The sequence below is a fragment of the Macaca thibetana genome, chromosome 11 (genome assembly GCF_024542745.1).
Source record: "Macaca thibetana thibetana isolate TM-01 chromosome 11, ASM2454274v1, whole genome shotgun sequence".
Taxonomy (NCBI): domain Eukaryota; kingdom Metazoa; phylum Chordata; class Mammalia; order Primates; family Cercopithecidae; genus Macaca; species Macaca thibetana.
In genome coordinates, this window is record NC_065588.1 from 91,484,318 (window position 1) to 91,504,599 (window position 20,282).

A 20,282-nucleotide genomic window follows, 5' to 3' on the forward strand; every position below is an offset into this window, starting at 1 on the left:
CTTGAACCTGGGAAGTGGAGGTTGTACAGCCTGAGCGACAGAGTGAGACTCTGTGTCAAAAAAAAAAAAAAAGAAAATGTGATCTTTCTGGGCTCTCGCGTTGCCTTTCTGTGAATTAGAAAAGGTCCCTTTCCTGGGCCAATGCACCCCCTCCTCGCCAGAGAACAAAACATGGCAAGGAAAGTGCAGGCTGGATTTGAAGCACAGGCAGACATCCTTGTCCAAGAATTATGTAAGGAAGCCCTGGTCTATCCTAGACTTTGACACAACCCTGGTCCTGAGGCGGCATCCCCACAGAACTCACAAACGAAACCCAACTCCAGGCTCATCCTAAGGTAAAATTTTGACACAGATCTCATGATAGATGGTATCTCCCTAGGTCCCTTTTTAATGGGATAGTCCAGCTAGGCATATCCAGAATGTCCTAAGGAGAGGCAAACTGCAAAAGTCGATATACACTATTTTGACTTGACTTGTCTGAAACTGCCTTTCTTTCTTCAATTTTTTTTTTTTTTTTTTAAAGACAGGGTTTCCTTCTGTTGCCCAGGCTGGAGTTCTATGGCTCACTGCAGCCTTGACCAACCTCGACCTCCTGGGCTCAAGCTATCCTCCTGTCTCAGCCTCCCGAGTGCCTGAGACTACAGGTGTGTGCCACCATGCACGGCTAATTTTTTTTTTTTTTTTTAAAGAAGCGAAGTCTCCCTATGTTGCCCAGGCTAGTCTCGAACTCCTGAGCTCAACGGATCCTTCTGCCTAGGCCTCTCAAAGAGCTGGGATTATAGGCGTGAGCCACTGTGCCTGGCCTGAGACTGCTCTTCTTAGTGGATACTTTTTCTAGTAGCTGCCAGTTTATTAAGCAGGAATCTTAAGTGTACGGAAATGGCCTTGGCACAGTCAAGCTACACTTAAAAGAAGTTCTTACCCATATTTGGTTTGTACCACCCTGAGTATCAACAAGCAAACTTAGGTTTAGGGAGATAAGCACATTTTATTACCCAACAGCCAAGCGAAGAATAAAGCAAATATAAGTACCACAGTTCAAATTTGACTAAAGTTCAGTGTTTTCTCCAACTGAAACAGGTCCTGATGAGAGCCCCTGATTCTGACAAAAACTGCCAGAGAAACTTTAGCAACACATTCTGCTTGCTATAGCTCTGCCAAGACAAGTCCCAGCAACAGAGGCATTTGGCTACTTGCAGGAAATCTGGGTCAAATCTGCACTTAGAATTGGAAAAAGAATGGCTCTGTAGCAATGTCCATGGGTAGAAATCGGGGTATCTGCAAATCTGGATGGCAAAAAGAGGCACACAAACAAACCCATCCTATTTTCACTAACCTCTAGGTGAAAAATAGGATTTTCTCCCATCATAAATGGAGGTGCAAACCACAACAGTATCTGTGATATCTGTGACTTTATCACCACAGATATTTTTATAGCATATTACAGTTGTGGCAGACATCTTACCCCTCTCAGCACTCTTCCCACCCCTACCTCAAAATCATGGTAGTTATTACATCTGCCACCAGATCTTATTTAATGCAGTACTAAAGAAGTACAGGCATTAATTACTATGTCACAATTAAAAAATATTTTATTACTGTGATTGTGGTATAGCAAAAAAAAAAAAAATTTTTTTTAATAACTGTACTTCAGCCCAATTGGTTTCCCTTTAATCTTATGTAATTTTTTCAGCACTTAAAAAAAATTATTCTGAGAAGCGCTCATAGGCTATATCAGATTGCCAGAAGAATCCAGGCACAAAAAAATTTAAGAACCACTGTTCTACAGAGAAACTAAGATTACATTTAAAAGCTCTAAGCTAATAAAACAGGTGGATGAAATGTGCTACCCTTGATCTTAGCCAAAAGGCCAAGAAGTGATGATGAAATGTGCTTAGCTCATATGCCCTAAACACTTTCCATAGCATTAAAATATTTCATGGACGGCTGGGCGTAGTGGCTCATGCCTGTAATTCCAGCACTTTAGGAGGCTGAGGTGTAAGGATCTCCTGAACCCAGGAATTCAAGACAAGCCTGGGCAACATAATGAGATCCCATCTCTACAAAAAAAAAAGAAAAAATTAGCTGGGTATGGTGGTGCATGCCTATAGCCACAGCTACTTGGCAGGCTGAAGTGGGAGAATCTCTTGAGTCTGGAAGGTTGAAGCTGCAGTAAGCCATGATCCTGCCACCACACTCCAACCTGGGCGACAGAGCAAGACCATGTCTCAATAAATAAATACATATTTATAATGTTGTGGATACCTGGATACAATTTATTCAATACTATCTCTCAAAATACTTTGTTCACAACTACAATTAAAAATGAATTCCTTCTCGCCAAACGCCACCAAGATGGTGTTCAGGCGCTTTGTGGAGGTTGGCTGGGTAGCCTACATCTCCTTTGGACCTCATGCTGGAAAATTAATTGTGATCATAGGTTACTGATCAGAACAGGGCTTTGGTTGGCGGACCTTGCACTCAAGTGAGGAGGCAGGCCATGCCTTTCAAGTACATGCAGCTTGCTGATTTCATCCTCAAGTTTCCACACGGTTCCCGCCAGAAGTATGTCCCACAAGTCTGGCAGAAGGCAGACATCAATACAAAATGGGCAGCCACAAGATGGGCCAAAAAGATTGAAGCCAGAGAAAGGAAAGCCAAGATGACAGATTCTGATCATTTTAAAGTAATGAAGGCAAAGAAAATGAGAGACAGAATAATAAAACATCAAGTAAAGAAGCTTCAAAAGGCAGCTCTCCTGAAAGCTTCTCCCAAAAAAGCAGCTGCTGCTAAAGTTACAGCAAAAAAAGATGACTGCTGTGGGCAAGAAGGCTCCAGCCCAGAAGGTTCCTGCCCAGAAAGCCATACGACAGAAGGCAGCACCCCCTCCAAAAACTCAGAAGGGTCAAAAAGCTCCAGCCCAGAAAGCACCTGCTCCAAAGGCACCTGGCAAGAAAGCATAAGAGGCAATTATAAAAAGTAATATGGTTCTTTTTGAAAAACAAAAACAAACACAAACAAACAAAACAAAACAAAGGCCAGGCATGGTAGCTTACACCTGTAATCCCAGTACTTTGGGAGGCTGAGGCAGGTGGATCACTTGAGGTCAGGAGTTCAAGACCAGCCTGGCCAATATGGTGAAACCCTGTCTCTACTAAAAATACAAAAAAATCGGCTGGGAGTGGTGGCACATGCCTGTAATCCCAGCTACTTGGGAGGCCGAGGCGGGAGAATTGCTTGAACCTGCAAGGTGGAGGTTGCAGTGAGCCGAGATCATACCACTGCACTCTAGCCTGGGCGACAGAGTGAGACTCTGTCTCAAAAAAAAAAAAAAAAAAAAAGAAAAAACACAACAATAACAATTAGCCAGACATGGTAGTGGGCACCTGTAATCCCAGCTACTTGAGAGGCTTTGGTGGGGGAATTACTTGAACCCAGGAGTCGGAAGTTGTGGTGAGCTGAGATCACACCACTGCACTCTGGCCGGGATGACAGAGTGAGACTTGGTCTCAAAAAAAAAAAAAAGAAAAAAAAAAAGAATTGCAACAGAACAAGAGCAGAGCAAATTACAACATGATTTCTGAATTCTGAATAGTATTATCTTCCTAATTTACATGGATGGAACTGCCTTATATCAGAGACCTTTGGGTTCGTTAGAAACCAGATAACTAGATTCCTTGGCTGGAGTCCAGGACAGCCCTACTTTTTTTTTTTAAATCAAGTTCTGCCTTAGAGAAAGTGTTAAAATAACTTTGATACATACCATTAACCCTAGATTTTAAAATAAATACTTGCTAAACAGAAGTTTTCCGTAAGGGTTTTTAAAAAAGAGTCATCTATTAGCGGCCAGACAGGGTGGCTCACGTCTGTAATCCCAGCACTTTGGGAGGCCAAGGCGGGTGGATCACGAGGTCAGGAGTTCGAGACTAGCCTGGCCAATATGGTGAAACCCTGTCTCTACTAAAAATACAAAAATTAGCCAGGCATGGGGGCACGTGCCTGTAATCCCAGCTACTCAGGAGGCTGAGGCAGAAGAATCGCTTGAACCCAGGAGGCGGAGGTGGCAGTGAGCTAAGATCGTGCCACTGCACTACAGCCTGGGTGACAGAGTAAGACTCCATCTCAAAAAAAAAAAAGTTGTCTATTAATTTAATTATGATCTTTTTTATGTGTGCTTGTTAGCCTGTACATAGCTCAAATTTATAGCTTCAGAACACTATAACAGATGTTTTAAATATCTCATTTTCTACCAACATGAGAAATCCTAGATTTCTAAAACCTAGAGGCAGTTAACATCATCCTAGACTAAAGGCAAAGACAACAAGAAAAAGTAATATAGTATGCTGTTAAAGTAACCTTTTATATAACATAAATATTTTGAACAAGATCAAAGAAACCACCTGATCCACATTTAATCAAAGTTCAAAGAACTGTTTTTCCTCTAAATACATAAGTGGAAAAGACTTTTCAGAGGAATTTTTAAATTCCTCAATCTTATATTTTCTCTATCAACATCCTTACTGACTCAACACCAATGTAATAACCTTCCACAAATGAAAGGCTTTTTACTGAAAAAAAAAAAAAAAATTATACAACATATAGCACAGGTAGAGGGAAAAAGACTAAAAGGATATGTGATATCCATCTCTGGATGGTAGAAGATGCAAAGAGACTTTATTTTTTTCATAATCCTTAAATATTTTTATATGTACAAAAGATCACTTCAAAGACAAAAAGTGACCCTTACAAAAATAATACATCACCAGAATATACTTTCTCAAACTGAATGAGTATCTTCTGTGACTGCTACTTGCACTAAAGTCTGCCTCTGACTTTATTTTTTTGAGATAGGGTGTCCTGCTCTGTTGCCCAGGGTGAAGTACAGCAGGCATGATCATAGCTCACTGCAGCCTCGAACTCTTGGGCTCAAGTGATCATCCTGCCTCAGCTTCCTCAGTAGCTGGGATGACCGGCGTGTGCCACCATACCCAGCTAATTTTTAAATTTTTCTTTTGTAGAGACAGGGTCTCACTATGTTGACCAGGCAGGTTTCAAACTCAGTGCTGGGATTACAGGCATGAGCCACCATGCCCCGCCCTGCCTCTGCCTTCAAGGGGTTTACAATCTGGTGGAGAAGATAAGGCACAGAGCCATGGTATAATTAAACAACTAAAAGATTCAGTCACAAGACAAAGGGCAAGATCAATACAATTTTTAGGAATTGCAAAGGAGAAAGCTCAGTGGGGGCCTGAGTGACTGGGCATGACCTCAAAGAGGAAGACTGTAAGCCCCATCAGGGTAGTGGCTACCACTGTGTTGTCTGCCAGTGTATATGGGTGTCTAGCGCAGGACCAACATATATAAATATTTGTTGGTGGAGTGATTAATGGAGGAGAGATTCTGGTTTTGAAGGACAGCTTTCAGGAGACAGTGAGAAACCTACTATAGCTAGACCAAAGGAAAAGAAGGTTCAAGTAATTCTGGGTTATAAATTGTGGTCTTTATACCAGGAATAAGAGGGTTTTCAACTTTTCTAATAAACAGAATGAAAGTGTATCCTTGGAAGATAAATTAGGCAGTAACTGTACTAGGCTACATGGAGGTGTGGTGTAAGAGGTAGCATGACCACCAGCAAAATATTGCTATAAAATGGCATGAGTTTAGAAGGGCCTGTCCTGGAGCATAACAAAGAAATAGAAGGAGCAGAAACTAGAGGTGGAGGAAAATTTGCTGGCAAATTCTACAGGGAGGAAAGAGAAAAGGGGAGGATTTCAGTCCTTTCCATAATTTTGTGACTGGATGACTGAAAGAATGCTTTTAAACATTTATTAATCCATCCATCCATCCATCCATCCACCCACCCATCCATCCATCCATCCATCCATCCAACACTCATTGCTGCTACTGTATGGAGATTCTCGACCTTATAAAAAAGAGCAACTCTCCCTTTCCCTAACTACACCTTTCAGTTGACTGAGTCCCTGATGTGTTCCAGGATCTATGCCTGACACTGGGATAGGATAATAAAGATGGTCTCTACACTGAAGAGATGAGAAAGATAAGCAATGGTGTAAGTTAAGGCTGCTCTGATAGCAGTGTCTATTTTCTTCCCCTTCTTCCCAGCTTCAAATAGGATCCAGCCAGATAAACTGGCCTTGAGTAGCCAATACAAAAGTAAAATTTCCAAGTTTTTTTTTTTTTTTTCTGAGACAGAATCTTGCTCTGTCACCCAGGCTGGAGTGCAGTGGTGCAATCTCAGCTCACTGCAACCTCCACCTCCCGGGTTCAAGTGATTCTCCTGCCTTAGTCTCCTGAGTGGCTGGGATTACAGGTGCATGCTACCACGCCCAGCTACTTTTTGTATTTTTAGTAGAGAAAGCGTTTCACCATGTTGGCCAGATTGGTCTCCAACTTCTGAGCTCAAGCAATCTGCCCACCTCAGCTTCCCAAAGTGCTGGGATTACAGGCATGAGCCACCGTGCCCAGCCAAAACACACAAATATTTAGGCTTAAATTACATAAATCAATGATTTTGTTATACAACTATATGCATTCTTTTAGATCTGGATTTGAATTGATCTTAAAAAAATACTAACAAGAATGTAGGTATAAGTTTTTTACTACAATGCAGGAAGAGATTGCCTAAATAGAATACCCTATAGAAATCTAAAGTAGGCCGGGCGCGGTGGCTCAAGCCTGTAATCCCAGCACTTTGGGAGGCCGAGACGGGCGGATCACGAGGTCAGGAGATCGAGACCATCCTGGCTAACACCGTGAAACCCCGTCTCTACTAAAAATACAAAAAACTAGCCGGGCGAGGTGGCGGGCGCCTGTAGTCCCAGCTACTCCGGAGGCTGAGGCAGGAGAATGGCGTAAACCCGGGAGGCGGAGCTTGCAGTGAGCTGAGATCCGGCCACTGCACTCCAGCCCGGGCTACAGAGCAAGACTTCGTCTCAAAAAAAAAAAAAAAAAAAGAAATCTAAAGTAAGTACAGGAAAGAAAAAGCTGCAAGACAATAACATGGTTATTTGAACAGCAGTGATAGACTGCTCTATCTGGGAATTTCCACTGATCTTTTCTAAAAGGATTCCAGAAGAAACCATCTTATCTTATCATCTATGCATTATCTCAGTGGGAGGCACAAATCTACTTAACATTGAATCAGGAGTACTGACTCCTTCCCCTTTTCAGCCTGAAACTTAAAGTTGCCAGGAGTTGCCTCAAATGAATGAAGTACCACTCCTGTCTGCTCTTGTATATACTGTGCATTTGGAATCAATCCAAACTCCAAAATGGAAATAAAAGTACTTACCTCACAAGGTTGTTGGAGGATTAAATCATTCGAGCTTTATTATCCAAAGTAATTAACATGTTTGAAAGATGCAAATTTAAGACTTAAAATCCAACTTAAAAAAATCTCAGGCTGGGCCCAGTGGCTCAGGCCTGTGATGCCAGCACTTTGCGAGGCTAAGGTGGGATGATCACTTGACCCCAGGAGTTGGAGACCAGCCTGGACAACATGGGGAAACCCTGTTTCTACATGAAATTTATTTAAAAAAAAAATCTCAGGGCCCAGACAGCAGTACTTTCATAGCAACAGTAGACATATCTTGCAAAGTAGACAGTAATCAGAACATTACAAAAATCAGTATTAGAAAAATCAGAAAATTTTAAGTAAAAATAAAAAGCATCAGTTAACAGGATAGATCACTTAAATACAAAAATAAAAAAGCCAATCTTTAGTATTGACCTGCAAGGTTATAGGAATATCCTTAGGATTTTAGGAATATAGGTGCTTCAATTAAGCTGTGTAGGCTTGGGAGAACATTTCACCTTTCTGCTTGTGCCTTTCTTTTTAGGAGAAGATATCATCTCTAATACACCTTAGATCTCCAAAATGTTGTCTCAATGTCGTTCTTTGAACTAAAAACATTTTGGCTAATGAGATTTTTTTTTTTTTTTTTTTTGAGATGGAGTTTCGCTCTTGTTGGCCAGGCTGGAGTGCAATGGCGTGATATTGGCTCACCACAACCTCTGCCTCTTGGGTTCAAGCAATTCTCTTGCCTCAGCCTCCAGAGTAGCTGGGATTACAGGCATGTGCCACCATGCCTGGCTAATTTTTGCATTTTTAGTAGAGACAGGGTTTCTCCATGTTGGTCAGGCTGGTCTCGAACTCCTGACCTCGGGTGATCGGCCCGCCTCAGCCTCCCAAAGTGCTGGGATTCCAGGCGTGTGACACCACACCTGGCAAGATGTTTTAAACCTAGCTTAAAACCAGTCTAAATTATTTCCTGAACAGCTTCAACATATCCCACACTAACTCAGATATTTTGGAGGCCACTAAATCATAGATATAAGACATGCTCCCTGAGCTCAAGGTTGGAGAACAGAAGCAATCAGAGATGGCTACAAAGTGAATGGACTTCTGACCTGATTTCAGGTCAGGCTTGGAGGAAGGAAAGAATTTTAATCAATGGAAAAAAAGGCACAGGATGAAGAATACAAAGTCTATGTTCTTTCTTTAATTTTAGTCTTGATTTTGTGGCCTTGACCAGGCCATTCATCACTTTCCCCCCCTCCCAAATCCACCAGTATTGAGGGCCTACTATATATAAGGTATTGTGCATCAATTAATGAATGGAAAAGCCAAGATGGGCAGATCATCTGTGGTCAGAAGTTTGAGACCAGGCTGGCCAACATGGCAAAACCATGTCTCTACTAAAAATACAAAAATTAGCCAGGTGTGGTGGCAGGTGCCTGTAATCCCAGCTACTTGGGAGGCTGAGGAAAGAGGATCACTTGAACCTGGGGGGCAGAGGCTGCAGTGAGCTGAAATTGCACCACTGCACTACAGCCTGGGCAACACAGCAAGATTTTGTCTCCAAAATAATAATAATAATAATTAATTAATTAAAAAATAAATAATGGAAAAGATTTTCCAATCTAAGATTAAATAAGAGGTAGCTCAAACTAAAAATAACTTCAAGCTCACATGATGTTGGTGTTATAGAACAAAATTCTTCCTTTTTTTTTTAAAAGAGATGGAATTCTCACTGTCACCTAGGTTGAAGTACAGTAGCATGACCACAGCTCACTGCAGCCTCGAACTCCTGGGCTCAAGCAATCCTCCCTGTTCAGCCTCCTGAGCTGCTGGGTTACAGGCATAGGCCACTGAACCTGTTAAAACCTATTTTAGTGGCCGGGCGCGGTGGCTCAAGCCTGTAATCCCAGCACTTTGGGAGGCCGAGACGGGCGGATCACGAGGTCAGGAGATTGAGATCATCCTGGTTAACCCGGTGAAACCCGTCTCTACTAAAAAACACAAAAATCTAGCCGGGCGAGGTGGCGGGTGCCTGTAGTCCCAGCTACTCGGGAGGCTGAGGCAGGAGAATGGCGTAAACCCAGGAGGCGGAGCTTGCAGTGAGCTGAGATCTGGCCACTGCACTCCAGCCTGGGTGACAGAGTGAGACTCCGTCTCAAAAAAAAAAAAAACCTATTTTAGTGAACAGACTTTTAAAAAACCTGCCTTTGTCATTTCACCCTTTCTCAATCAAAAACAAACTAAGCATGAAACCTAAATTTGACACATGTAGACTTTTCACTCCTTAGAACAGTCATAGTGTGTGAAATAAAATAAATAATATGGCTGGGCGCTGTGGCTCATGCTTGTTAATCCCAGCACTTTGGGAGGCCAAGGCAGGTGGATTACGAGGTTGAGAGATCAAGACCATCCTGGCCAACATGTTGAAACCCTGTCTCTACTAAAAATACAAAAAATTAGCTGGGCATGGTGGCACACACCTGTAGTCCCAGCTACTTGGGAAGCTAAGGCAGGAGAATCTCTTGAACCCAGGAAGCGGAGGTTGCAGTGAGCTGAGATTGGGCCACTGCACTCCAGCCTGGCAACAGAGCAAGACTCTGTCTCAAAAAATAAATAAATAAATAAATAAAATGTAAAAATTAATCTGTGCATTAAATTTTCAGATTCTTGCTCCATTCCCCTCCCATTTGAAACCATAGCTGTCTTTTGCCACTGAAAACAGTACTTCATTTGACAGCTGTGGAAAGAGCCTACACCATTCAATAGCTGGTTTATGACAGCACTGAATTTATCTAGCAAAAACACAACATGTGTATCAGTACTTCCCTTTGTCCTGTGTATTCTAAATCTCTGCCAAAAGCAGAAGAAAGTACAGAGGGACAGGATATCCTTAAATTATTCAGTTGGCTTTATGTCATTCCAGAGAGAAATCTAGTGCCTGATTCATAGTTAGAAATTTAAATTAAGGGCCAGTTGTGGTGGCTCATGCCTGTAACCTCCGCACTTTGGGAGGCTGAGGTGGGCAGATCACTTGAGGTCAGGAGTTCGAGACCAGCCTGGCCAACATGGTGAAACCCCATCTCTACTAAAAATACAAAAATTAGCCAGGCATAGTGGCACATGTCTATAATCCCAGCTACTCTGGAGGCTGAGGCAGGAGAATCGCTTGAACCTGGGAGATGGAGGCTGCAGCGAGCCGAGATGGCACCACTGCACTCCAGCCTGTCCTGGGGCTAAAAGGTAGGTCTTCCTCTTGAGCAGTCTGTCACTAGGCAAGCTGTGAAGTGCTGAAACCTTTGCCTAAAGAGAAATGAGGAAATCCTGGTTTTTCAGGATTCGCCTATTACCTCCAATATAGCTCTTGGCTTAAGAGAGCAAAGTAAAGAAGAAAACCAAACACACCATTTATTAAGGAGAGTAACAGAAACCAAGTACCTCCAAATTTACTTATAGAAAATTACAACACATTGACTTTACGGTCGTGGCCACAGTTTTGATGTTCTTGTCCGTCTTGATACAATTTTAAGGCATATTATATACGCATATTAAGTCACTGTACATCCAATACAGTTCAGCAAATATTCCAGAGAACCTAGTAGTAGGTGTTGGGTAACTATGTTTAGTACTGAGACTACACTTGTCTTTTTGTGATACTAAACCACGTAATCTCAATAAACCTGTTATGTCATCTGTGAAGATTAAACTGGTATTTGCAAGGCTATGGTAAGGATTTAAAGAGCCAGTGAATACAAAGGCCTGATTACAGCATGTTCCTTCACTCAAACATAGTGTTTTTGCTTTTTTCTTTCCTTCTTTTTTCCTTACTAAACAGACATAGTTCTATAATCTTGAAGCTTACAGTCTAGTAGAAGATAGACTATTATCATGATAAGGAAATAACCATCAGGATAAGAATACTATTACTAATAACAGTAGAAGCTAATACTTAGTAGAACTTGTTTTTTGTTTTTTTTTTTGAGACACAGCCTCGTTCTTTCGCCCAGGCTGGAGTGCAGTGGTGCGATCTCGGCTCACTGCAACCTCTGCCTCCCGGGTTCAAGCGAGTCTCTGCCTCAGCCTCCCGAGCAGCTGGGATTACAGGTGCCCTCTACTACCGGCTAATTTTTGTATTTTTAGTAGAGATGGGGTTTCAGCATCTTGGCCGTGCTGGTCTCGAATGCCTGACCTTGTGATCCGCCCACCTCAGCCTCCCAAAGTGCTGGGATTACAGGCGTGAGCCACCCCGCCCAGCCTAGAACTTGTTATAATTAAAGCATTATTCCTGTTTTTTTAAGACAGCGGTCTCACTATGTTGCTCAGGATAGTCTCAAACTCCTGGGCTCAAAGATCCTCCCACCTCAGCCTCTCCAGTAGCTGGGACTACAGGCGTGTCCACTGCACCAGCTATAGTACTATTCTAAGCACTGTCCACATTTAGCTCATTAATCAAACCTTGTAACGACCTTCTGAGGCAAGTAACTAGGGCTATGATAGTGCTATATAAATATGTGGGAGTGACCCTCTAAACTCCATTCTTGAGTAATTGGGGAAAGTACCTTCTTTTTTTTTTTTGAGACAGAATCTTGCTCTGTCACCCGCCCAGGCTGGAGTGCAATGGCACAATCTCAGCTCACTGCAACCTCTGCCTCTCGTTTTCAAGAGATTCTCCTGCCTCAGCCTCCTGAGTAGCTGGGATTACAGGTGTGCCCCTCCACACCCAGGTAATTTTTGAATTTTTATTAGAGACAGGGTTTCACCATGTTGGTCAGCCTGGTCTCGAACTCCAGACCTCGTGATCTGCCAGCCTCAGCCTCCCAAAGTGCTGGGATTACAGGCATGAGCCACTGCACCTAGCAAAAGTACCTTCTTGGAATTAATATTAGACAGGTAAAATGATGCAGGGATATGGGCTTGGGATGGTCAAAGATGTTCTGAATAAAAAATAGCTACATATATGAATGCCCTGGGGTGAAAATGCACACATGGATGGATGATCAAAGAACCGAAAGCTGTTCAGTTCAGGCAACTGTATATGTGAGGTACATAAGCAATCTACAAATCCACATATTAGGCAACATGGTGACTGGGGTGATACACAAAAAGAGGCACTCTTAGGAAAGGCAGAGTTTCATAAAGGCAAGAAGAGTTGGACGATGGATAAACCAACTGGGTGGTTGGCAAAATGCTGGAGAAGCCCACCTGTCAGCAACAGTCTGTACTGGGGGATCCTCTGAACCGGCTTCAGCAGATAGTGCTTGAGGGCCAGATTAGCACAGCGAGGGCTCATCTGAAAGGAGAAGGCATCCAAAATAAACACAGTGTTTTCTAAGAAGCAAGGGACCCGGATTCAAGTGCTCAGGAAACCAAACTTTAAACATCAAGCAACTCTGGAAGGAGATTAGGAGAGAGGCTCTCTTTTAAGGTACAGCTGTTAGACACACTGAGAGTGAACCCCAGCCAGACTGACCACCAACCTCCACCCTTTCCTGTAGGCAGTCCCTGAAATCACTTGCTCCTAGGAAAACTTGTTAACAACCCTCACAAAGAGCGTGGTAGCCACAGTCTGGGTCCTAGGCTAGTTAGAGCCCACCCTACCCAGCAGCTCCCACTTGTATTGATAAATACAAACAAATCCCAATGGACCAAGGAAATGCATGGCCCCCAAAATATGGCAGCAGAAATACAACTGCCAGGAATTGGATTCTAATAATAATCAGAGCCTTGTGGTCAATATAGTCAAAATAATGGTGGTGGCGGGGAGAACTGTAGAAAGTAAAGATAACCTGAAAAGTGGCCTTGCTAAGTATCCCTTCTTTAAGAAGTCTGAAGAATGTAAAAGTCTTTTGCAGATGAATGGCCTTATAAAAAGATAGCCCCCAAATCACAGCGTTTATAGGAACATCGATTGTGGAACCCCATTTTGGCTTGAATACAAAGACATTTGGTTATCCCTTGAAACCTCTCTTTCTTAGTATGTACAACAGACATCTATCTCTGCCCATTCCTGAGCCTCACCCTCATTCTCCAACCTAAGAGTTTACTGTAAGGTGGCATCAAAAAGGCCAAGTGAAAATGTCCCTGCATCCTAAGAACTACAAAACAATGTCATGCTTCTAACATAGCGCAAGTTGGTGGATAAGTTTTGTCAGATTTGCTCAGACTTTTATAATTTTCTAAATATGTACCACCACTGTCTGGTACACAGAGTGATTACAAAATTATAATGATAATTCATGTTAAGAAAATATCTTTCCTTCAAGCATCATTAACCCAGATGGCTAATTCTCCCGGCCTTATGGTTCCCTGTTTTCTTTTGTTAACAAGGTAACACAACAACTCACTGGACTCTTACCAAAACCTGGGTCAATCATCACTTGCCACAATTACATCACACTTTGTTTTCTGATAGCACAAAGACAACAGAGGAGAGGAAAAGAAGAAAAAATTACAGATGACTTTAAAGTTTAATTATTTGTCTACTGCACAAATCAGAAATCAGCAATACCATAATATTTTTAAAACTTTTCATTTCAGCCGGCTGAGGTGGTTTTGTAGTTCCAGTACTTTGAGAGGCCAAGGTGGGTGGATCATGAGATCAAGAGTTCGAGACCAGCCTGGCCAACACAGTGAAACCCTGTCTCTACTAAAAATACAAAAATTAGCTGGGCATGGTGGCACACGCCTGAAATCCCAGTAACTTGGGAGGTTGAGGCAGGAAAATTGCTTGAACCTGGGAGGCAGAGGTTGCAGTGAGCCAAGATCACGCCACTGCACTCCAGCCTGGGTGACAGAGGTGGACTCCATCCCAAAACAAAAACAAAAACAAACAAACAAAAAAAACCCGTTTTATTTCTAGTCTTGTGTGACTGGAATTCACTGATCTTTTAACCTTCAAAACAGAGAAAAAAGTATTAAAATACAGTACTCAAATTTTACTCCAAATTGGTGGAGGGGACTTGTGATTTTATCTCTAATTAAATCAGGGTTCCACACTCACAGCTCTGAGTCAAAAGTCAAAGCTTTGGCTGACACATACTCTAAACAGGTTATTACTTTCTCTTAACTTTGGCACCAAAGCCATGTTATTTATTTATCTAAAGGGAAACATAAATTCTATTTCCCATGCATCACTGTAAGTTAGTTGTTAGGATAAAAGAGTAAGTTAAATTAAAAGTTAAGAAATGTTCCTTAATCAAGTCCATTGAGTCAGAAAGCAGAATGGTGGTTGCCAAGGGCTGGGAGGGAAGAGAGAATGGAGAGTTAATGTTTAATGCCTATAGAGTTTTCAGTTTTGCAAGATGAAAAGAGTTCTGGAGATCTGGTTGCACAAGAATGTCAAAGTACTTGACGTTACTGAACTATATATTTGAAAATTGTTAAAATGGTAAGTTTGTGTTGTATGTATTTGACCACAGTTAAAAAAGTCCCATCAAAATATTCTTTCTGGCTAGGCACTGTGGCTCATGCCTGTAATCCCAACACACTTTGGGAGGCTGAGGAGGGTGGATCACCTGAGGTCAGGAATTCGAGACTAGCCTGGCCAATGTGGCGAAACCCCATCTCTACTAAAAATACAAAAAATTAGCCAGGTGTGGTGGCACGTGCTTGCAATCCCAGCTACTCGGGAAGCTGAGGCAGGAGAATCGCTTGAACCCAGGAGATGGAGGTTGCAGTGAGCCATTGTACGCGCCATTGTACTCCAGCCTGGCCAACAGAGCAAGACTCTGTCTCAAAAAAAAAAAAAAAAAATTATTTCCAAGTCAAAATATTCCCATGTGCAATAACAGATTTTCAAAATTAAGCCACGTACATTGCTTGAGTTCCCACCATTTAAATTGTTCAATTCCATCTTTGATTTTGAAGGGATTACTTTTTAACGTTTTTTTGTTTGCAAGCTTTGTTTTCATGACTGCAACTTATTATTAAAGTTTCAACAACAAAAAGAGAAGTGTTCAACATTAGATGGTAGCAAATACCTCAAATTCTCTAACAACAGCAGCAAAACCTGGATTTTTCTTGCACTGTTCGTCCAGCAAGGCTATATTCTTATCAAATTCTTTGATGTATGTGGAATACATTTTTAGATATGGTCCCTTTTTTACAAAGATATCAGCAATTCTTTGTTGTTCAGTCCTATGGACAGAGAACAGATACACAAAAAATATAAAGAGAGTGATTAACATATCTAATGATAAGCAGAGTCCACATCTAAGCCATCAACTTACCTTTTTTTCTTTTCTTGGAAAACATACCTCAAAATGCCTACTTTTCACCATTTCCACTGCCACCATCACATCTTGCCTGGACTCTCACTGGTTTCCCTGCTTCCATTCTTGCCCTCTCCAAACCATTCTTCAGCACAAGGAGAGAGTCTTAAAAAAATGTTTGTCAGGGCTGGGCGCAGTGGCTCACACCTGTAATCCCAGCACGCTGGGAGCCAAGGCAGGCAGATCACCTGAGGTCAGGAGTTCGAGACCAGCCTGACCAACATGGAGAAACCCAGTCTCTACCAAAAATACAAAATTAGCTGGGCATGGTGGTGCGTGTCGGTAATCCCAGGTATCTGGGAGCTGAGGCAGGAGAATCGTTTGAACCCAGGAGGGGGAGGTTGAAGTGAGCCGAGATAGCGCCACTGCACTCCAGCCTGGGCAACAGAGTGAGATTCCGTCTCAAAAATAAATAAATAAATAAATAACTCCTTGGTTGGGCGCGGTGGCTCATGCTTGTAATCCCAGCACTTTGGGAGGCTGAGATAGGCAGATCACTTGCGATCAGGAGTTTTAGACCAGCCTGGCCAACATGGTGAAACCGTGTCTCTACTAAAAATATAAAAATTAGCTGGGCGTGGTGGCAGGCGCCTGTAATCCTAGGTACTCGGGAGGCTGAGGCAGGAGAATCGCTTGAATCTGGTAGATGGAGGTTGCACTGAGCTGAGACTGCGCCACTGCACTCCAGCCTGGGAGACAGAGTGAGACTCTGCCTCAAAAAAAAAAAAAAAAGAAAAGAAAAAGAAGAAAAACTCCTTACCTGGCACACAAAGGCCTGCCCTTTCTGACCCGTCACACTTCTCTTCCTCTTCCCCATTTATCTCCCACCACACTGGCCTTATCTTCTTTGGAGACATGGAATTAATTGCCACTATGCAGACTTCCACTAATGGTTCCACATGCCTGGAAATATAGAACCCTGGCTGGCTCCTCCTTTTCTTTCAGATGTCACTGTAATGAATACACCACCTTCACAGAGGGCTTTCCTTGACCACCCAAGCTTCATTCGCTACCACAGCATCCTGTTTCAGGTCTCTGCAACTCAGAAACTGCTTCTTGTCTATTTATCTGGTCCTTCCCCTATTAAATGTCTGCTCCATGAAAGCAGGATGTCTGTTTTGTGCACTGTGATATCCTCTGCATACTGAGAGCACAGACTAGCACATAGTAGATATGCAAACCTTCTTGAATGTGAAAATAAAATATTTCATCAATTGTTGTTAAAAGTCAATGGAAAAACGTTATTTCAGAAAGTCAACTAACACCAAAGAATATGTATTGACTTGAAGCCTAAGAGAAAAATATTTTAATAAATAGAAAATGAGGCTGGGTGCAGGGGCTCATGCCTGTAACCCTAGCACTTTGGGAGGCTGAGGCAAGGGGATCACTTGAGCCCAGGAGCACGAGATCAGCCAGAGAAACACAGAGCAACCTGTCTCTACAAAAAATCTAAAAAATTAGCCAGGCATGGTGGCACATGCCTGCAGTCCTAGCTACCTGGGTGGCTGAGGTAGAAGAATCACTTAAGCCCAACGAAGTCAAGGCTGCAGTGAGCTGTGGTCACACCACTGAACCCTGGCCTGGGCAAGAGAGTGAAACTCTGTCTCAAAAAAAAAAAAAAAAAAAGATCGGAAGCAAATAAGCCCCATTTTTTGTGGGTTTTTTTTTTTTTTTTTTTAATTTAAAACAAGAAAAAAAAAAGATGTATTTTTTAGTAGAGACAAGGTTTCACCACGTTGGCCATGCTAGTCTCCAACTCCTGACCTCAGCTTATCTGCCTGCCTTGGCCTCCCAAAATGCTGGGATTAAAGGCGTGAGCCACAGCGCCTGGCAAATTATATTTTATTTCTATCATGACATTTTTTTTTTTTAAAGGAGTCTCGCTCTGTCGCCCACAATGGAGTGCAGTGGCACAATCTTGGCTCACTGCAGCCTCCGCCTCCCAGTTCGGCCTCCCAAGTAGTTGGGATTACAGGCATCTGCCACCATGTCTGGCTAATTTTTATAAGTTTATTAGAGATGAGGTTTTGCCATATTGGCCAGGCTGGTCTCGAGCTCCTGGACCTCAAGTGATCCACCTGCCTCAGCCTCCCAAAGTGCTAGGATTACAGGCGTGAGTCACCACGCTCGGCCTATCATGACCTTTAAAGACTACATTTTAGTCAATCCTCAGTCCTTAATTGTGTGTTATTTTATACTTAGGCTACAGCTAAGTATACATTGCTTATGTGCCATATTTACCCAACATATAGAGGCAAGATATTTCCAAAACAAGCAGAGGTACTTTTCTGGTTTATATATAAAGAAAGCTTAGAGAAATTTTGATCGTGAAAGTAGGTGACACTATTGTCTTGTTCTAATCATGTTGTGCTCCCCATGGTCTTCAACAATAAATTCAATCCTCCTAGACCAATCTTTCTATATTATTTCCACAGAAGTCACCAAAGCCTCTGCATACTTATTTTCTTCAGCCTAGTGGAAGTGGCTCCCAATACTAACCTTTTGGTATTCTTTTCCTATTCTGAAATCTACAGCTTCTACAAGGATGTCATACATATATAAATTTGCCTTTCTTTGGGAGGCCAAGGCGGATCACCTGAGGTCAGGAGTTAGAGACCAGCCTGACCAATATGATAAAACCCCGTCTCTACTAAAAATACAAAACTTAGCCAGGCATGGTGGCATGCGCCTGTAATCCCAGCTACTCAGGAGGCTGAGACAGAAGAATCATTTCAACCCGGGAGGCAGAGGTTGCAGTGAGCTGAGATCGCGCCATTGCACTCCAGCCTGGGCAACAAGAGTGAAACTCCATCTCAAAAGAAAAAAAATTGCCTTTCCAAAACAACCATCCTATTATTTCAGTGAATGGCCTCTTTTTCAAAACTGGAAAGGGAGTTTCATGACCTGCAGCTCCAGAAGGTAAATAAAACATTTAGAAACTATTCCAATGTGAATACAGCATCTATCCACACTTAATCTCAAAAATCTTGATTGCCCAAGTTCACCTACAGAAATATAAATTGGCTGCATGTTGCTTCTGAGGCAGCATTACCAAAGATTTGTTCAAAATAATAGTATTGAGCTTGGTGTGCCAAGGTTGTGAATTTTGGGCCACTGAAAATAATCAATCTGGTCAGGTACAGTGGCTCACATCTGTAACCCCAGCACTAGAGGCTGAGGCAGGCAGATCACCTGAGGTCAGGAGTTCAAGACCAGCCTGGCCAACATGGTGAAACCTCATCTCTACTAAAAATACAAAAAATTAGAAAGGCGTGGTGGCACACGCCTGTAATCCCAGCTACTCAGGAGGCTGAGGCAGGAAAAACGCTGGAACCTGGGAGGCAGAGGTTGCAGTGAGCTGGGATTGTGCCACTGCACTCCAGCCTGGGCGACAGAGTGAGAATCTATCTCAAAAACAAAACAAAACACAACAAAATCAATCTATGGGTAACTGCAAAGACAATATATTGAAGCAACTCAATGTAATGAACAATACATCTCTGTCACATGTGGGGCCCTTACGGCTTCATCTAAAATTGGAAACACTAGGAAAATCTGAAAACAGTCCATTTTTACCAGTGCAACATTCTTTCCTCCAGTTCCTTCAGGAGATCCCGGTTGAGCTCATACAGCTGAGGCAAGTAGTATAGGATCTGATTTAGAATCCGGTCCTCAATCACTGGTTTCCCAAGTTGCCTGGAAGCATGAGCTACTGCATCCCGGAAATCCTATTACAGTCCAGAGCAGGAAAAACAATACATACACATATAACTTGATAACAAGCTTTTATCCCCAGTCCCCCTTTTTCCTAAAATGATACGGATTGCACAGCTGTATTTCCCATGCAGAATTACAAATCGAAAGTACCCCCTTCCTCCTACCCCACTCACCTAGATAGGAAATTAAAAATAAAAAATCGTGGCTGAGACGATTCTTTGATATTCAAACATACCAAATCATATTTATCTTAAACCTTTTAGTTTGATCTCTAAACTTAGCAATTATACTAAGCAGATGTCTGGAAATTGTAACAAAATTCTAAATAGTCTTTAGAATTATTCCAATACCATCAATATAAACACAATCCATTTATTTTAAAAGTCCCCAGGAGACCTTAGCTAATTTTATTCTGGATTTAAGAGTCCCACTGTCCACTTTCGGTTATCATTTCCCCACAGCTGGCGCATCCTAGGTAAGGCATGTGGAGAGAGGCATGTGTTGTGGGTCTCCCTCTGTCGTCCAGGATGGAGCGCAGTGGCCCAATCTCAGCTCATGGCAACTTCCCGAGTAGCTGGGACTATAGGCATGTGCCACCATGCCAGGCTCATTTTTGTATTTTTCGTAGAGACGAGGTTTTACCATGTTGCTCAGACTGGCTTGAACTCCTGAGCTCAAGCAATCTTCCCACTAGGGCCTCTCAAAGTGCTGTGATTATAGGCATGAGCCACCGTGATTGGCAGGCACATGCTTGATAATCAGAATCCTGGATCCAAGCCCTTGTTCCTTATTTACTGTGTTTCCTCGGGCCAGACTGATTTTCCTCATCTGCTAAGTAAGTATAATAGTTATGAGACTTTAATTAGATATTGCACATAAAACTTCTTTTGCAATGCATTTGGCATATAGAATTAATGAAACATTTTAACTCTGGACCTGAAATTCTCCCCTCCCGCTTGCCAACCTCTCAATAAATT

The 20,282-nt window shown here is 42.4% G+C and overlaps 2 protein-coding genes and 1 pseudogene across 5 annotated transcripts in view; 2 read left to right on the forward strand and 1 right to left on the reverse strand.

Moving 5' to 3' along the window:
- The window catches only part of METAP2 (methionyl aminopeptidase 2), an 817,888-nt gene that overhangs the window by 435,637 nt on the left and 361,969 nt on the right, over positions 1–20,282 (forward strand). The window lies entirely within an intron of this gene.
- Positions 1–20,282, reverse strand: part of FGD6 (FYVE, RhoGEF and PH domain containing 6) — a 137,919-nt gene that overhangs the window by 47,308 nt on the left and 70,329 nt on the right. For all 4 annotated transcript variants that reach the window (XR_007717551.1, XM_050747135.1, XM_050747136.1 and 1 more), the window contains exons 6-8: positions 19,165–19,316; positions 15,298–15,454; positions 12,521–12,608 (exon numbers count right to left, since the gene is read on the reverse strand). Coding sequence is in view for 3 of the 4 variants with exons in the window: in XM_050747135.1 (XP_050603092.1) it covers positions 12,521–12,608; positions 15,298–15,454; positions 19,165–19,316 (397 nt within the window). In the remaining variant the exon portion in view is untranslated. The remainder of the gene's footprint in view (positions 1–12,520; positions 12,609–15,297; positions 15,455–19,164; positions 19,317–20,282) is intronic.
- On the forward strand, positions 2,356–3,032 carry LOC126930304 (60S ribosomal protein L14-like; annotated as a pseudogene).